The 16448-nt window shown below is 46.7% G+C and overlaps 1 protein-coding gene across 9 annotated transcripts in view; it reads right to left on the bottom strand.

Annotated features, from left to right (window-relative positions):
* The window catches only part of TRAPPC11 (trafficking protein particle complex subunit 11), a 204981-nt gene that overhangs the window by 29082 nt on the left and 159451 nt on the right, over window positions 1-16448 (bottom strand). The window contains exon 25 of one of the 9 annotated variants that reach the window (XM_085881175.1): window positions 15652-16019. The exons of 7 other annotated variants lie outside the window; for them this stretch is intronic. In XM_085881175.1, coding sequence (XP_085737301.1) covers window positions 15807-16019 — 213 coding nt within the window. In that variant the 3' untranslated portion in view covers window positions 15652-15806. Of the gene's footprint in view, window positions 1-15651; window positions 16020-16448 lie in introns of those variants that run through there. One more of the 9 variants, XM_085881177.1, reaches the window with a different exon arrangement.

Raw genomic sequence — 16448 nt, 5'->3', positions numbered from 1 at the left:
GCTGCGCGCAAGCCTCTTGGTTGTCACGATGTTGAGGCGACTTGAGTGCAGGTCCTCATCTGAACGTCGAAGAGGACACTGTCAATGGTCACGTTCCGCGAACTTCTTGAATGCGACCGGTTCGCTCCAATCCCCCGCTGAAATCGCCTGAACAACACGGGCGTGCACTGTATCACGAGCAGACTCCACCGCGACCTGCTTGGCAGTGACCGGCCCATCCTGGACCTGGCCCAGTGCCAACACACCAACCCGGTTGGTTGATCCTGACGAAGGTGGACCCTCCGCGCTGTCGCAGCTGGCATGCTCCCCGTTGCTCCGGAACCGTATATCGTAGTTGAAGGAAGCAATGAACGGAAACCCATGTTGTATCGCCGCGGCCCCTGCCACTGGGACCTCGCCCTCGGCTCTCGAGGGAGGCCTGGGCCCAAACGGAGGTACGGGGCCCGAAGGCGACACAGGCGCACCTGGAGGTACGAAGTCCGAAACAGGAACCTCCTCCCCCCGACACTCTAATCGGCTCGGCACGGGACGCCCAAGGTGAACGACTGGCGCCGTCCAGTCTAGCCTGAGGCTAGCCAGCCAGTCTCGGCCCAAAAGAGCGGGCCCCTCTCCTCGTACCACAAACAATGAGAACAGGGCACTTTGACCTTGGTCGACCACCGAGACATCTGTCACAGCAAGTGGCGTAATTGTTTCGCCGGTGTACGTGTACAGCGAAAGGATCGCCCTGACCAGGTAAATACCGCGGAGTTCACGAGCGGTCTGTTCGCCCATGATCGACACCGCGGCCCCGGTATCAACGTGAAACACGATCGGTGCCCCGTTCACCTCGACCTCCACCGTCATTGTTCTTGTTACCTTCGGACCAATTGAAAACAGGCTCAACATCGGCTGCATTTCCTGCTCCAGGCCGCCGGGATCGCTATGCCCAGGCTGCAAGCCGCGCTCCAGGTCGCTGGGGTCGTCCCGCACCTCGCTATCCATGACCTTAACGGCGGCCAACACCATTCGACACACACGCTTCAGATGTCCCACCTTGCGACAATGCAAACACACGGTGTTTTTATACGGGCACACCCGCCACAGGTGCTGTCCTCCACACCCCCAGCACCCCTGTGTGTTCATCTTGCTGCCCGCGCGGCCGCGCTGCGGCGTCCGGCCCCGGCCCGCACCGAAAGGCGTGCAAGTGGCCTGGGGCACCTGGGTCATCGCGTGGACCCCGGGGTCACCCAACATGCCCCAGCTGGGATCACCTGTCACGCACTGGCCGGCGATGGCTCGGACATCTCCAAGAGTCTGCTCGACAGCTGAAGCAGTCTCGACCGCCGAGTGGATTGCAACGTCGACACCTCGCATCCGCAGAACCGGCGACACCATTTTCGCATCTTGCAACCCATAAATAAAGCGATCCCTGAGTCGCGCTGGACGCTCCCCCACCGTGAATTTGCAGGCCACGGATGAATGCTTCACTCGCGCCACGAAATCGGCGACGCGCTCCTCCGCACCCTTCGCGAGGTGATCGAACTGGTATCGAGCCAGCTGCAATGACTTCTCCGGCGCCATGTGGGCTTTCATCTTCTCTACCACGTCCTAAAACGACAGCCCGTCGTCACTGGGCTTGTCCGGCGCCACCAAATCACTCAGCAGTCGATAATGTTCCGTTGATAGCGAGGCGAGCAAGATCGATTTGCGCTTGCTCTCGTCGTCTACATCATTCGCGTGGAAATAGCACCCCAATTGTTCTGAAAACAATTCGAAGTCGTCCCCGACGAAGATGGGCACTCGTCCGTGCGCCGTGCCCCGACCTTCAACCATCTTCGAGCCTGGCCTGCTGTCCACTCGACGTGAATTAGCAGGCGACGGCGAGATGTCTCACCCGTGCGGCGAAACTCGTGATGCGCTTCCCTGGGCTCATCGCCAGGTGATCGAAGTCATACCGTGCGAGCTGCGATGATTTTCCCGGCGCTCCGTGAGTCCGACAATCTAATTGCTCTGGCAACGACTCAAAGTCAATACCGAGGAAAACAGGCACTCTGCACATGTCGATCCGAAACAGCCTCGTCGCCAAACTGTAGTGTCGTGGGAGAGGTGCGAACAGGCAGACACGAGCCGGAGGGTAACACAACTCCGCTTTATTGTCTCGAGCGGGAGGGTAGGCGTAGGATGCCCGTAACTCCGCTTTAATACGCACTCGATGCACTCTACAGGCACACGACCTACAAGACACTGCTAATGATACCACATGCTGCTAACTGGTGCTACAAGTCCCGAGCGGGCGCGCACAGCTATATGCATTGCAGACACATGACTTCCATCACAACGCCTCCACGCCCCCACAACGCTCTCTGCCAATACAGGACAGATCCGAGAATTTTTTGAAGCGATTCTTCACCATTGAGAGAAAGAGCCAAAAACGATGTACAGATAGATATCTCAAAAAGATAAAAACGGATTTGGACGAAACTTTGTGAGAGTGGTATTAAAATTTTTATTTTTTACAAATCAATGAAAAATGAAAAGCTGAATTGGCTTGAGTCAATAAGTATTCAACTTCTTTGCTAAGACACTCCAAATTGAGCTCAGGTGCATCCAATTTCCTTTGATCGTCCTTGAGATGTCTCCACAACATGATTGGAGTCCACCTGTGGCCAATTCAATTGAGTAGACATGAATTAGAAGGAAATACTCCTTATAAAATATAAGGTCCCGCAGTTGACAGTGCATATCAGAGCAGAAACTCCACCATCAAGTCAAAGGATCTGTCCGTAGAACTCCGAGATAGAATTGTGAAGAGGCATGGATCTGGGGAAGGGTATAAAACAATTTCTCGGTATGGAAAGATCCCAAGCGCACAGTGAGCTCCATCATTAGGAAATGGAAAGAATATGGAACGACCCAGACTTCCTAGAGCTGGCCGTCCAACCAAACTGATCAACCAGGCATGAAAGGCCTTGATCAGGGAGGTGACCAAGAACCCAATGACCACTCTGACAGAACTACAGAGTTCCTTGGTTGAGATGGGAGATCCTGTTGGAATGACAACAATCTCTGCAGCACTTCACAAATTTTGGCTATATGGGAGAATGGCCAGATGGAATCCACTCCTGAGAAAGAGACACATGACAGCATGCCAGGAGTTTGCAAAAAGGCACGTGAAAGAATCTGAGAGCATGAGACAAAATATTATGTGGTCTGATGAGATGAAAATTGAACTCTTTGGTCTGAATGCAAAGTGCTACATCTGGTGGAAACTGAGCACAGCTCATTACCCATTTAACACCATCCCGACCATGAAGCATGTTTGTGGCACCATCATGCTTTGAGGATACTTTTCAGTGGCAGGGACTGGGAGACCTGTAATGATAGAGAGAACAATGAATGGAGCTAAATACAGGCAAATCCTTGAGGAGAACCTGCTTCAGAGTGCAAAAGACCTTCGACTGCGGCAAAGATTTACATTCCATCACGACAATGACCCCAAGCATACAGCCAAAGCAACACTGGAATGGCTTCAGAACAAGAATGTGAAAGTCCTTGAGTGGCCCAGTCAAAGTCTAGATATGAATCCCATTGAGAATCTGTGGAAAGACTTGAAGATTGATTTTCACCGACACTCTCCATCCAACTTGAGAGTTTGAGCAAATCTGCAAGGAAGAATGGGAGAAAATTCCCAAATCCAGATGTGCAAAGCTGATTCAGACATACCCAAGAAGACTCAAAGTTGTAATCGCTGCCAAAGATGCTTCTACAAAGTATTGACTCAGGGGGCTGAATACTTGTATGTAAATTAGATATTTCAGATTTTCATTTATACTTGATTTGTAAAAATTTCTAAAAACATGTTTTCACTGTCATTATGGGGTATTGTGTGTAAATCGGTGAAAAAAAAACTTTTAAAGTTAACCCATTTTAAATTCAGGCTGTAACACAACATGTGACAAAAGTCGAGGGGTGTGAATACTTTCTGAAGGCAGTGTGGATAGGTGGGTTTGTTTGATCCTTCTGGAGCAACAGGATGAGGGTGAAATTTTCCAAAATTGAACAAAATGTTCAAGTTATCAAAGCAGCATCTAATCAATTCCAGAGCAGCCGGTGATACAGCATGCTGTCTGCCAATCACTAGGATGGGAGTACGATACAACACCATGTGTAGTCATCTGCAAAAAGAGAAAGTTTTTCCAAAGCATGGTCGAGGTTGTTTATGTAGATAAGGAAGTAAAATGGGTCCCAAGACTGCCTTCAGGCACTCTGACCTGGAATGGTAAAGGAGAGGAAAGACTTCCGTTCAGAGTAACACTTTGTCTGAATGGAGGAAATCAGAAATACAGGAATTAAGGTGGCCTTGTGCAACACAGGCAGAGAGATTGCAAGCAAAGCAAGAGGCCAACGTTTGTTGAATGCCTGAGATATGTCTATGAAGACTGTCCTGACGTAAAGTTTGAGATTTAAGGCCAAAAACCAACGGTGAAAGAGCAGCATGTCCAGAGTTAAGTGACAAGTATAGAGGTTGCAGCGGGGCACACAGTAGGGGTGGCAGCAACGGGGAATATGGTGATGGGTGGAGAGAGGGGGCAACAGGGTGGGAGGCAGAGACAGTGGGGCACACGGTGGGGGGGGGCGTAGGCAGCGGGGCACACAGTGGGGGCGGAGGCATTGGAGCATACAGTGGTGAACGAAGGCATTGGGGCATGTGGTGGGGGCGGAGGCATCGGAAAACGTGGGGTGGGGGGAGCAGAGGAAGCAGGGCACACAGTGGCAGGTGGAGGCAACAGGGCACGCGGTGGGGTTGGAGGTATCGGAGCACGCAGTGGGGGGTGAAGGCAGCGGGGCATGTGGTGGGAGCTGCAGGTGCATGGAAGGGTTACAAAAAGGAAATGGTGAACAGTTAACTTCGAGCCAACATGTATGTGTATTAGTTGTGTTTGAAACATAGTGAGGGGTGAAGAGAGGAGGGAGGGAGGGAGAAGGGTGGTAACAGTATTTAGGGCACAAAGATGCATACCGACAACACAAACATACATGATGACATCAGGTTCAAATAACATATTTCAGGTGAAATAATCTGAATATTCTTTTGCTGGGATCAGTGCTCAATTTCCAGGCAATCTTTCTGTCTCTGCTAAATTTGGTTCTTCTCAAAAAAACCTCACAGCAAAGTGCTTATTGATTTTTGCTGCCTCTGGATTTTATGTCCCACTTAATCAACTCATGATGCAATGCAACACTCTCGTGTGGACACAATGTGCCATCCCAATTATCGTGCACTTATCTTCTTTGATCAACCGTGTGCGTACACACACACACACACACACACACACACACACACACACACACACACACACACACACACACACACACACACACACACACACACACACACACAATTACTATTGTGGGTACCAGGAAGCTAGTGTCACACCACTTTTGCTGCATGCATCCAGACCAACAGGAAATGCCACACAATAACCTGTCTTGAGTACACAAAACAGTTCTGCGAGAAGCCAGGGACAAATTACATTTTTAAAAACCTCTTCTGGCTAAACAGTTGCAGAGGCTCCAACTATAAGGCATGAGCTCAGCAGAGCTACAGCCCCCTACATCTTCATAGGATTGCACCGCAGCCAATACCGGGAAGAGAATTTAATTCTCAATTTTACAGACAAGTCCATTGTTTCTGGCTGCTTCCAGAACCGTATAGTATTTATTTAACCACAGAAGGGTTAATGTGTGACGTGGATGTTGTCTCTCCAATATGTATACATTGTTGTGGTTCTGTGAGATCGGCGCTCCCCCAAGGTATTATCATCCAACATATAGCGATCACGAAACAGTTATTTCATTAGTATTCATTCATTTAGCCCTTCCATACGTCGAGTGGGTAACTGGGACAAGATGCGTTGCGTTGAGCTTTCAGTTAGACCTTCAATTCCTCAATCTTTCTTATTCTATCCATTGTTTTTGACACACAAACCCAGCCATGCATACATGCCAGACAAGAGATGCTGCCGAAGAAGCTGCAGGAGTAACAAATACCACCGCATCCTCATTTGAAGACGTGCGCCGTTTCCCATTCTCATGGCACAACATTAACCAACCGGCGCCTCAACTCAGACCCTCACTATGACGCTACAATCCTCACCATAATTAACATAACTCCTGCTAAAATCCCCACAATAACCTACACTCGACCTCCTTGCCACAATTACCACAAACTCAGGTTGACTGGCAGGGTCTTCAAACAGCCGTCAAACTTCGAGACTGGTCTCCCATTTGTATTTTCTCTGACAACTCATCCTGAGAATTTTCATAGAAACTTGCTCTCTCTCCCTCATGCACAGAATTATCCCCTCTCGTCTTCAGATGTCCTGCCCTTCCTCTCGCCCTTGGTTCACTGAAGCATGTGACGAGGCAGTTGTCCTGAAACAACTTGCCTTCGCCTCATGGACAGCTAATCCAACTGAAGGCAATCTCAGTTCCTTCCACAATGCTCCGAACACATGTGTCTACCCTCAGGAGACTCAGAAAACAACATCTTTCTAATGTCAAGTCTGAACTCTCAAACCTGTATTCCTCCTCCAAATCCAGGTGGCATCGAGTCAAGTCTGTTTCTGGTGTATGTTCCCCCTCCATCCCCTCCCTTACCTCAAATGGCCACACAGCTTACACTACACATGAAAAGGTCAGGTCAGGTATGGGAGCATGCGCCAGAACAGCGCGTCACTGCGTCAACTTTCCGCCAGTACTCCAGGGGCCTCCGTCTGGCCATCCCCCAGGCAGATGCCTGGCCCATCCCCATCTCCTTGAGATGCTGATCAACCACAGACTCGAGCGTTGCATGGAATGCATCCTTCATGGTGAGCTCACTCACTTCAGTCGAAGCATAAACAGAGACCAGGGGAATGACACCCAAGGAGTAACGAATCCTTCGTCTCATAATATGGTCGTTGACCGGTGTGACCTGAAATATCATTGGAGTCAGCTTATTGGACACAGCGACAGCAACTCCTTGGGCATGGTAACCAACAAAGATGACTCTCCAATCAACTGTGGTCCACCTTCGTTTGTGGAAACACAGGCTGCGGTGAACCGCAGACCAATAGTAGGTGTAACAACCTGCCATGATCTCGCTGCAATCTGGTCTCCGAACATCAGAGAGAGCTGCAATACCGATGTTCAAATGCTTGAGCTCACATGATAACAGAGACAGGTGATCATCCTCTCTTTGGAATAGGACATTTCAGGCACCCACCCGAAGGGACCGCCTCAGGTTAACCCAAGGAGACTGCCATCTGGTAGACGATACCTCAGCACCACCTCGACACACTCTCCTGCAATCTGACCCGGGAATGTTACCCCGTGGTTTCCCTCCTCCCAAAGGCTGGGGGTCCCAAAGGCTTTGCCCCAATCCCGCCATCCGGCGAGCTGCCCTACGAAGGGAAGCTGCATAGGAGGTACTCCCACGGAGTGGGTTTTCAGATTTTTTTTAATGCTTCTAGAATGTTTTGCAGAATGAAGGGTTTTAGTGTGGCTTAAGTGCAAATCCTGCCACCAACCTCCTGAAGAGGTAACCCAACTGCAGGAGGACATCCGCAGACACAGTATGGCACGAGATATGGATGGCCGTTGGCTCACAAGGAGCTCCTCCGCCCTTTGACAGGTTTTGTTTTTAATCCTGCTGGGTGTCCATATCCAAACACTCTCCTTACCAGGAAGCATGGTGGGGGAGACAGTTTAGTCGCCGACAACCCGACCATGGAACAGGTTAGTACAGGTTTACATGATACCTGTCGCAAGTCACAGATCTGATCTGGCCTGACCTGACAATTGGTCAGGCCCAACCCCCATCTACTTTCTCAACAATCCCATTGACGAAGTCCTTTCATTCAAGCTTTTGGGCCTCACTTTGTGCCACGATATTTCCTGGGAAAGCCACATCTCCAAACTGGCCTTCAAAGCCAGTCGCCGACTTGGCATCCTGCATCGCGTAAAGTCCTTTTTTGGCACACCTGAGCTTCGAACCACTTACAAAGCTTTGATCTGCAGTCTGATGGAGGATTGCTTTCCCCTCTGGAGTGGTGCTCGAGCCTGACACCTTGCTTGAATCCACGCTGTGGAGACCAAGGCTTTTAGGATAATTGGTATCTCCTACGATGAAGCTGAGTCTTTGGGTCTCTGTCTCTCTGGAGGCAGGTCAGTTGTCTCTCTGTCTTCTGCAGTCTCCTCTCCAGCCTTGCCCCCCCTCGACCGCCCACCCTGTCTGTGCTCAGTCCCCCCTATATTTCCACAGGGTGCTCAAGATCCGCCAAAAACCCCTTTCTGGTGAAACTACCAAAATCACAAATCACTGCTCACCTTTACTCTTTCATTTCTCTTTTTTCCCACCTCTGGAACAAACTCCCACACTCTCTTCAATCCCACTCCTTCCTCCATCTCTTCAAATCAGCTGTTGACCACCATCTCACATTTTCCTCCATACAAAATCTTGATCTTTACTACCCCCGTTAATCCACTCCAAACCTACCTCTTTCAAAATCCCTGTTTTCATTCCTGAAAGTCCCTGTATTGTCCATCTTGTTTACCCTGCTCCATCTCTTTCCCTTCCACAGATATCCTATTGTCTTTGTTTCCCACTATTTTGTGCTTCCATCTCCCACCCCTCTTGTCTCCTGCCTTGTTATATGTTCGGTGTGTTAGCTCTTACATGAGCCTCAACATGGCATACATAAAAAAAAAAACAAAAAAAAAACGCTTCAACCTCTTCACCACAACCGCTACCAACGCTCCAACATCCTCACTGCAGATACCACAGAGCTTCCCCCATATCCGCTTCTCCAACATCCTCACGATGACCGCCGCAACTGCCATCAGCTCCCTGGATGCTCACGACAGTCATTGGGGATGCCAGGGAACAGGGAACATAGCGGGTGCTGGTAAGCCAGAACACTTTGGCGCATAACTCGAAGCGTAAATACGCCGTCGGACTCATTCGACGACGTCTGGATAGCTCTGGAGCTCCGCTAAATAACAGCATTCATACGGAGCCTCGCGCACGTTCGTGGTCAGAGGGCACTGTGGAGGAAAATTTATCTTTCGCCAGCTTAATGGTCTTTCAGTGTGATGGGAAAAGAAAATGTGGCACAATTAAGCTTGATTGATAATTCCACCTGGGAAGGAAAGGGATTTATTTTAGCACATATAACAATGTATTGATGAAACCCTTTAATGGGCAATGTCTGATTCAAATACAACATGACAATTACATTTATCTGCTTTTTGAGTACGTATCTGTTTTCAATATACGTGTCCGTTTGCCTATTAAACGGCCTTATATTTCTTTACCGGATTGGAAGATTACCAGACTGTGATTAAACATCAGAATCTCTTTTCCCAAGCAGACTGGCCTTCCAAATTGTCTTTATAAATAATCTTTATACAGTAGAATATAATGTTCTATATTCTGTTTAGCTTATTAAAATATATATCCTCAAATATTAAGGGATCCTCATACATTAAATAATTCTATGCTGGTGCCTGATCATCCCGTTGCACCCTTTGAAGCTGGAGTCTGGTGTCAATGGAATACCTGCTAAGGTAATGTCCATATGTCTGCTTTTGAACCCTTATGATCCTTTTGGTCATAAAATTGTTTTCCAGCCATTCTGTTTAAGTTGACCTTTGAATAACCACTGTGAGAAGGCCTCAAGTGTCCAACAACCCCATCCCTTTCAAAGCTGGCCACTGCAGTATCTTATCTCTTGAGTGTCATCAGATATCTCCCCAAATCACAGCCCTTTCCATTCTGTTGAGGACAAGTAAGACTCAGATCCATGTAACATCAGGAAAGAGGATGAAGCATGTTGCTTGCTATTGTGTTGCTTCATTGCCTCGTTCCTCCATGATCATGCATATATTAATAAATAGTTCAAACTCAAACGAGAGGAAATGACTTCTTCAACAGTGCTCCCAAAAAGCCACACCCCATGTAAGGGGGGGGGGGGCAACTGAGGGCATTTCCGGCTCTACAGTCTGGCTGGGACGTGGCTACGGCTCGGGGTGTCATCGATGCACTAATGAAAGAGCTCAGAAACGCCTACAGAGCCTCTTGATCCGCTCTTTGGCCCCTCCTTTGCCCAGGCTCTATAAAAGTAGTGGCAGAGAGCAGATCAGGTTCTTTTCTTCTCTTATCTTTGCCCTTCATCTCGATCAGACACTGGCGAGACACCAACCAGACAGAAGCACCACTGCAATTGCTGAGCCAAGGGAACAGCAGAAGCGACCAAGCAGGGTGGAGCAAGTGGTCAAAGGCATGACCAAGTCTTCTCCAGTTCATCAGCGCTCGGCTGCGTTCCAAAGCCAATACTCATTACATTTACAGATTATCTCATACGCTCATGTTAAGTATATGCTCTCACATGTTCTTTTCTTTTCTGTTTCTCCAACTCCCCACTGACCCACATCTTCACACCTTCCTCTGCACCTCAATACACTGCATTTGCACCTCTACATTCACGCACCGTAGACACCCCAGTTCTCTCCCCTCCTAAGCAATTGGGTTGCGTAGGTTTGTCAACCGCACCAGGTACAACAAGGTCACTTACACCTCAACTGATTCTCCTCTTTCTGGGCTATCTCTAATTTCCTCAGGTGTGTGTCTGATGGCACATGCCTGTAATGTTAATATAAGTTAAGATTGTCGAAGTTTTTTTTTTATATAGGGTTAGCTCTGCACAATGTTTTATTTTTGTACATAATTGCATTTATTTTGCCACACCCATGAATCCTTGCTTTCCCTGCCGTACACTTGTGAATAAAACCGCTTTGCGACACATGACCTTTCCTCACCCTCACTTATAATAAATTACTTGTGTTATAAATGACATAGTTTTGTCTTTTCCATTATTGATCCAGCATGGTCCACACATCAGTTTAAATGGGAAGTTCTACCCCGTTCCTTTTCCCTTGTTAGCCAGCGCACACTCACTATACCGCTCGGCAGAAATCCGAGTGTGCGCTGAAGGCACGACACCCCCAATTCACTCGGCCGTCCACAGGTAAGATATCATGTAAAGTCGTGTAACTGCCAAGATTGGCAGTGCCAATTGGCATTCATGATTGCTTAGGCCTAAGTCACATTTGCTCTACGGCGAGGATACGCGGCCGTACGCCCTCTGAATTGACAAACGTGCGGTGGCCGCAGTTTCTGAGGTGGCCTCAGGGTGGCCCCATGCCGTATGGCTATATTTTACAGGCCGTAAGGTCGCCGTGGAATTATAACGCGGAGTTATAACTTTTTTCATTTCTACATTTGCCGTAGCAATTCGACAAGCCGAAAAAAAAAAACTGCTTAAAAAAAAAAAGAAAAAAAAAAGAACCCACTCGTTACCGTCCGTCTGGCCGCACGTTCGCCTTAGGGCCCCCTCTGCGGTCTCCCTGCGGTCGCCTTGCATCTGCCTTGAAAATTCTATGGCCACCGCAGGAACGGCCAAAGGTCACTGTGAGACATCAAATCAAAGACTGTACGGCAACCCCACGTTTTCGGTCTCCACAATTTATAAATACGCCGTGTGGCTCCCCGAAAAATAAAACATATGTGACTGCTACATTGTGTGACTGTAAAAATACTGCGGCCGCCGTATAATTGCTAGTGGCCGTAGATTTTGGAGACCCCACGGCCGCCGAGCCAAATGTGACCGAGGCCTTTGCAACCTGCTGCTGTGCAGAGTTATCTGTGCAGCTTCAGGACCGGGTGTTCGAAAGGAATCCAAGTGCAACCCCTTGTGGCGAGCCTCGAACCCCGAGTCGGCAACAATATATGCACAGTAAATCCTCAAATATTGTGGGTTCCAATGTCATGGGCTTCTACCAATACAAAATTGGTAGAAGATGAAGAAAATTGGTACCTTTGCTAAAAAAGATGAAGCCTACTGAGACTCTATACTCTGGAGTGATGAGACCAAGATAAATGTTTTTTTTAGCATGGGCCCTGGCAAATCCGAGGCGGGCTAATTTGTGCATGGGCTTTAGGAGAGGCTTCCTTCATTTCCGACACCCATGCATGCCATTCCTCTGCAGTGTACGCCGTATTGTGTCACGGGAAACAGTCACCCCAGTTTGACTTTCTACTTCTTTAGCGAAGTGCAGAGAACTTGCTCAGCGATTTTCTTCAGCCCTTCTCATCAGAAGACGCTCCTGTCGAGGTGTTAACTTCCGTGGACGGCCTGTACGCCTCTGTGAGATGGTTGCAGTTCCATATTTGTTAAATTTTTGTATCACTTTTGCTACCGTATTCTGACTGATGAGTAAAGCTTTGCTGATCTTCTTGTAGCCTTCACCTTCCTTGTGTAAAGAAATTATTTTCTTTCTCAGGTCTTGTGACATTTCTCTTCCATGTGGTGCCATTGCTGACAGCATGAAATGCGAAGGGGTTTTCTTTGTTAAGTAACACCCTTTTTTAGTCAACTGTCTGCTGGACACTTGTTTAATGAATAATTAGACTCACCTGTGGTTGAATTATTGTGAATTAGAATTTTGTAGTCTAAAATTTAGCTTTGCTCCTAAGACTTTCATTGGGGTGTACTCATTTTTGCAACATGGTCTTAAATGAATTTGTTAGGAAAATTCCTTTTTTGGGTGTGCAAATTAATAAATGTTGTTTGCAATCAATGGTCCACATTTGTGGAAGTATTTTGTAGTATAGTATCCCATAGAAAATGTGGATTCTGAAAGGAAACGAAAGGTTTTCTGACAAATCTGTCAGGGTGTACTCATTTATGCTGAGCACTGTATATATACAGCTCTGGAAAAAAATTAAGAGACCACTGCAAAATTATCAGTTTTTCTGGTTTTACTATTTATAGGTATGTGTTTGAGTAAAATGAGCATTTTTGTTTTATTTTATAAACTACTGACAACATTTCTCCCAAATTCCAAATAAAAATATTGCATTTAGAGCATTTATTTGCAGAAAATGACAACTGGTCAACATAACAACAAATATTCAGTGTTTTCAGACCTCAAATAATACAAACAAAACAAGTTCATCTTCATTTTTAAACAACACAATACTAATGTTTTAACTTAGGAAGAGTTCAGACATCAATATTTTGTGGAATAACCCCGATTTTCAATCACAGCTTTCATGCGTCTTGGCATGCTCTCCACGAGTCTTTCACATTGCTGTTGGATGACTTTATGCCATTCCTGGCACAAAAAATTCAAGCAGCTCGGCTTTGTTTGATATCTTGTGACCATCGATCTTCCTCTTGATCACATTCCAGAGGTTTTCAATGGGGTTCAGGTCTGGAGATTTGGCTGGCCAAGACAGGGTCTTGATCTGATGATCCTCCATCCACACCTTGATTGACCTGGCTGTGTGGCATGGAGCATTGTCCTGCTGGAAAAACCAATCCTCAGAGTTGGGGAACATTGTCAGAGCAGAAGGAAGCAAGTGTTCTTCCAGGACAACCTTGTACGTGGCTTGATTCACGAGTCCTTCACAAAGACAAATCTGCCCGATTCCAGCCTTGCTGAAGCACCCCCAGATCATCACCGATCCTCCACCAAATTTCACAGTGGGTGCGAGACACTGTGGTTTGTAGGCCTCTACAGGTCTCCGTCTAACCATTAGACAACCAGGTGTTGGGCAAAGCTGAAAATTGGACTCATCAGAGAAGATGACCTTACTCCAGTCCTCTACAGTCCAATCCTTATGGTCTTTAGCAAACCTCAGCCTGACTCTTCTTTGCTTTTCATTGATGAAGGGCTTTTTTCGAGCTTTGCACGACTTCAGCCCTGCCCCTCGGAGCCTGTTTTGAACCGTCCTCGCCGTGCACTTCACCCCAGCTGCCGTTTGCCATTCTTTTTGTAGGTCACTTGATGTCATCCTAAGGTTGTTGAGTGACATTCGAATGAGTTGGCGGTCATCCCGATCAGTGGAAAGTCATTTTCGCCCTCTGCCAGTCTGTGGCTTTGTTGTCCCGAATGTCTGCTGCTTGACCTTGTTCTTATGAACCGCCGTCTTTGAAATTTTAAGGATGGAAGCGACGTGACGCTCACTGTATCCCTCTGCCAGTAAAGCCAGAATTGAACCCTTCTTTTCCTCACTCAAAACTTTTCTTTTCAACTCTTTTGGCATGGTCAATAGTTATTTTTTTGATTCCAATTACTTTTGAGGTAATACGAGCACTGTTTTTGCCAACCAGCTGGTCCTATTACAAGAGGATAGTGATGACCACAGCAGTGGTTTTTATACTTTTCCTTGTTAAATAAGATTTGGTTTAGGTGATCACCTAGTCAGTAACTCACTAAGTAGAATGAGATGTGCCTGTGTTGGAATTCAACAGACACTGGAATGGAATGGCTGCCATACATGTAGAGATGCTGATTAAAATTTATTTGGAGTGTTCTCTTATTTTTTTTTCCAGAGCTATATATATATATATATATATATATATATATATATATATATACACATACACATACACACATAGACACATACATACTGTACACACACACACACACACACACACACACACACACACACACACACACACACACACACACACACACACACACACACACACACACACACACACACATACACACACACACATATACACACACACACACATACACACACACATACACACACACACACACACACACACACTAGAGCATAAACTAAAGGCGTTTAAACATTACGTACTTGCCATTTCGTTTGACAAATGAACTTCTAACTTTCAAGTAATTTGCAAGCATGATCTGAAAATGTCAGTGAAGTTTTGTCAGATTTTCCTAAGGCCATAATTAATAAGTGGTAAAATGGGAACATTGCCATCATTGGGTGGAATGACACTAGCTCTGATTAACACATATTTTACTGGCCCCACATCCAGAATGCTTGCCACCAAGATGATGTTGGCAGAATAGCCTTGCTATAATCCTTCTGCCATTAAAAAAAAAAAACATTCATTCATTCTTACATTCATCCTCATCAATGAGATCAGTTGCATATGATCAAATGCACATCATATCACTTACATATGCCTTGCAAGGAAAATCAGGGCAACGAACGTTAAGTACTATTTTATAAACTTTTATAAACTTTTTGACTCTTTTTATAAACAAAGTTTTGGTGATCACTGACAATTGACAATGGGGGGGGAGGGGGGTGGGGAGGAGTGAAGAGGGGTGTTCACGGGAGGGTGTGTTGGTTCGATTGGTGAGGTGATGCAATTGCAGGTGCTCCGTCTTACATCACAAAAAAGCCTACTTTGCAGGGTCAATGTGCAAGAACAGTGCCATATTGAGAGGTGAGGTGATGGAGTATTTATGCAAGGAAATGCGAGGAAATGCGAGAAAAACAGAGAAACAGGAAAGTTCTAGTGGGTACAGACGAGCCTGTGTTGAACTTCAATACAACCCACACTGCAACCTTACACACTCGCAGTGCAGTTGTATCCCTCAATTTCCTTTTGAAAGGAAAAACGCATTCAATGCATTTCAGTTTTCCATCCGCAATATACTTCCAACCTCAACTGAATAGAATGGTTGTCACCAAAGAATTGCGGATAAAAGGAATCAAATGGTATACTTGCTCACCTTTCCACAAAATAAAATTCCAGAAAGAAAAGGAGAAAGATACTGGCATTATGTTGTTTTAATGAAATTTCACTGTGACTGTTTAAATATGCTCAACTAATACAAATGGCTTTCAAGTAATGCGTCCTCGAGAACCTTCTTCTTCTTCCGGCTGCTCCCGTTAGGGGTCGCCACAGCGGATCAACCGTCTCCATTTCGCTCTATCCTCAAAATCTTCCATTGACACTCCAACCACCCGCATGTCCGCCCTCACCGCATCCACGAACCTCTTCTTTGGCCTGCCTCTTCTCCTCCTGCCTGGCGGCTCCATCCTCCGCATCGTTTTCCCGATATACTCCACTTCCCTGATGTGCACATGTCCAAACCATCTCAATCTCGCCTCTCTCATTTTGTCTCCAAACCGTCCTCGAGAACCTTTCCTGCCAAATTAAATTAGGAAATTAACTTTGTTTACGCTCCCACACCTCCATCAATATCCACCACACCCTCCCCCCCCCGAACTGCCTTGCTTCACTCAATAATCACTTGTGTCATCGTTTCCCTCTTTTTCCTATCTCGTCACTCAACCACCCTTATATTTTCAACATTCTTGAATCCCAATGGCCACAATACCAGCATTTGTGATACCATTTTGCTCTCACAATTTATTCTCTTTCTTCACATGCTCTGCAATTCACTTGCACAGCAAGTGCTTTATTACCACTCTCGGCTAGTTTCAATTTTCAATCCCACACTTCACAAAGTAACAGTCTGATTTCTTTGTAACACTAATGCAGCCCCTGATGTACTCTTTTTTTTCTGAACAGTACCAATCCTGTGCTAAAATCTGTAGTACGAATGTTCAATAT

Source organism: Eptatretus burgeri, chromosome 5 (genome assembly GCF_056783735.1).
Source record: "Eptatretus burgeri isolate ZD-2024b chromosome 5, Ebu_testis_v1, whole genome shotgun sequence".
Lineage (NCBI taxonomy): Eukaryota > Metazoa > Chordata > Myxini > Myxiniformes > Myxinidae > Eptatretus > Eptatretus burgeri.
The sequence above is the reverse complement of the archived record's forward strand: the minus strand, read 5'-3'. Positions and strand labels throughout refer to the sequence as shown.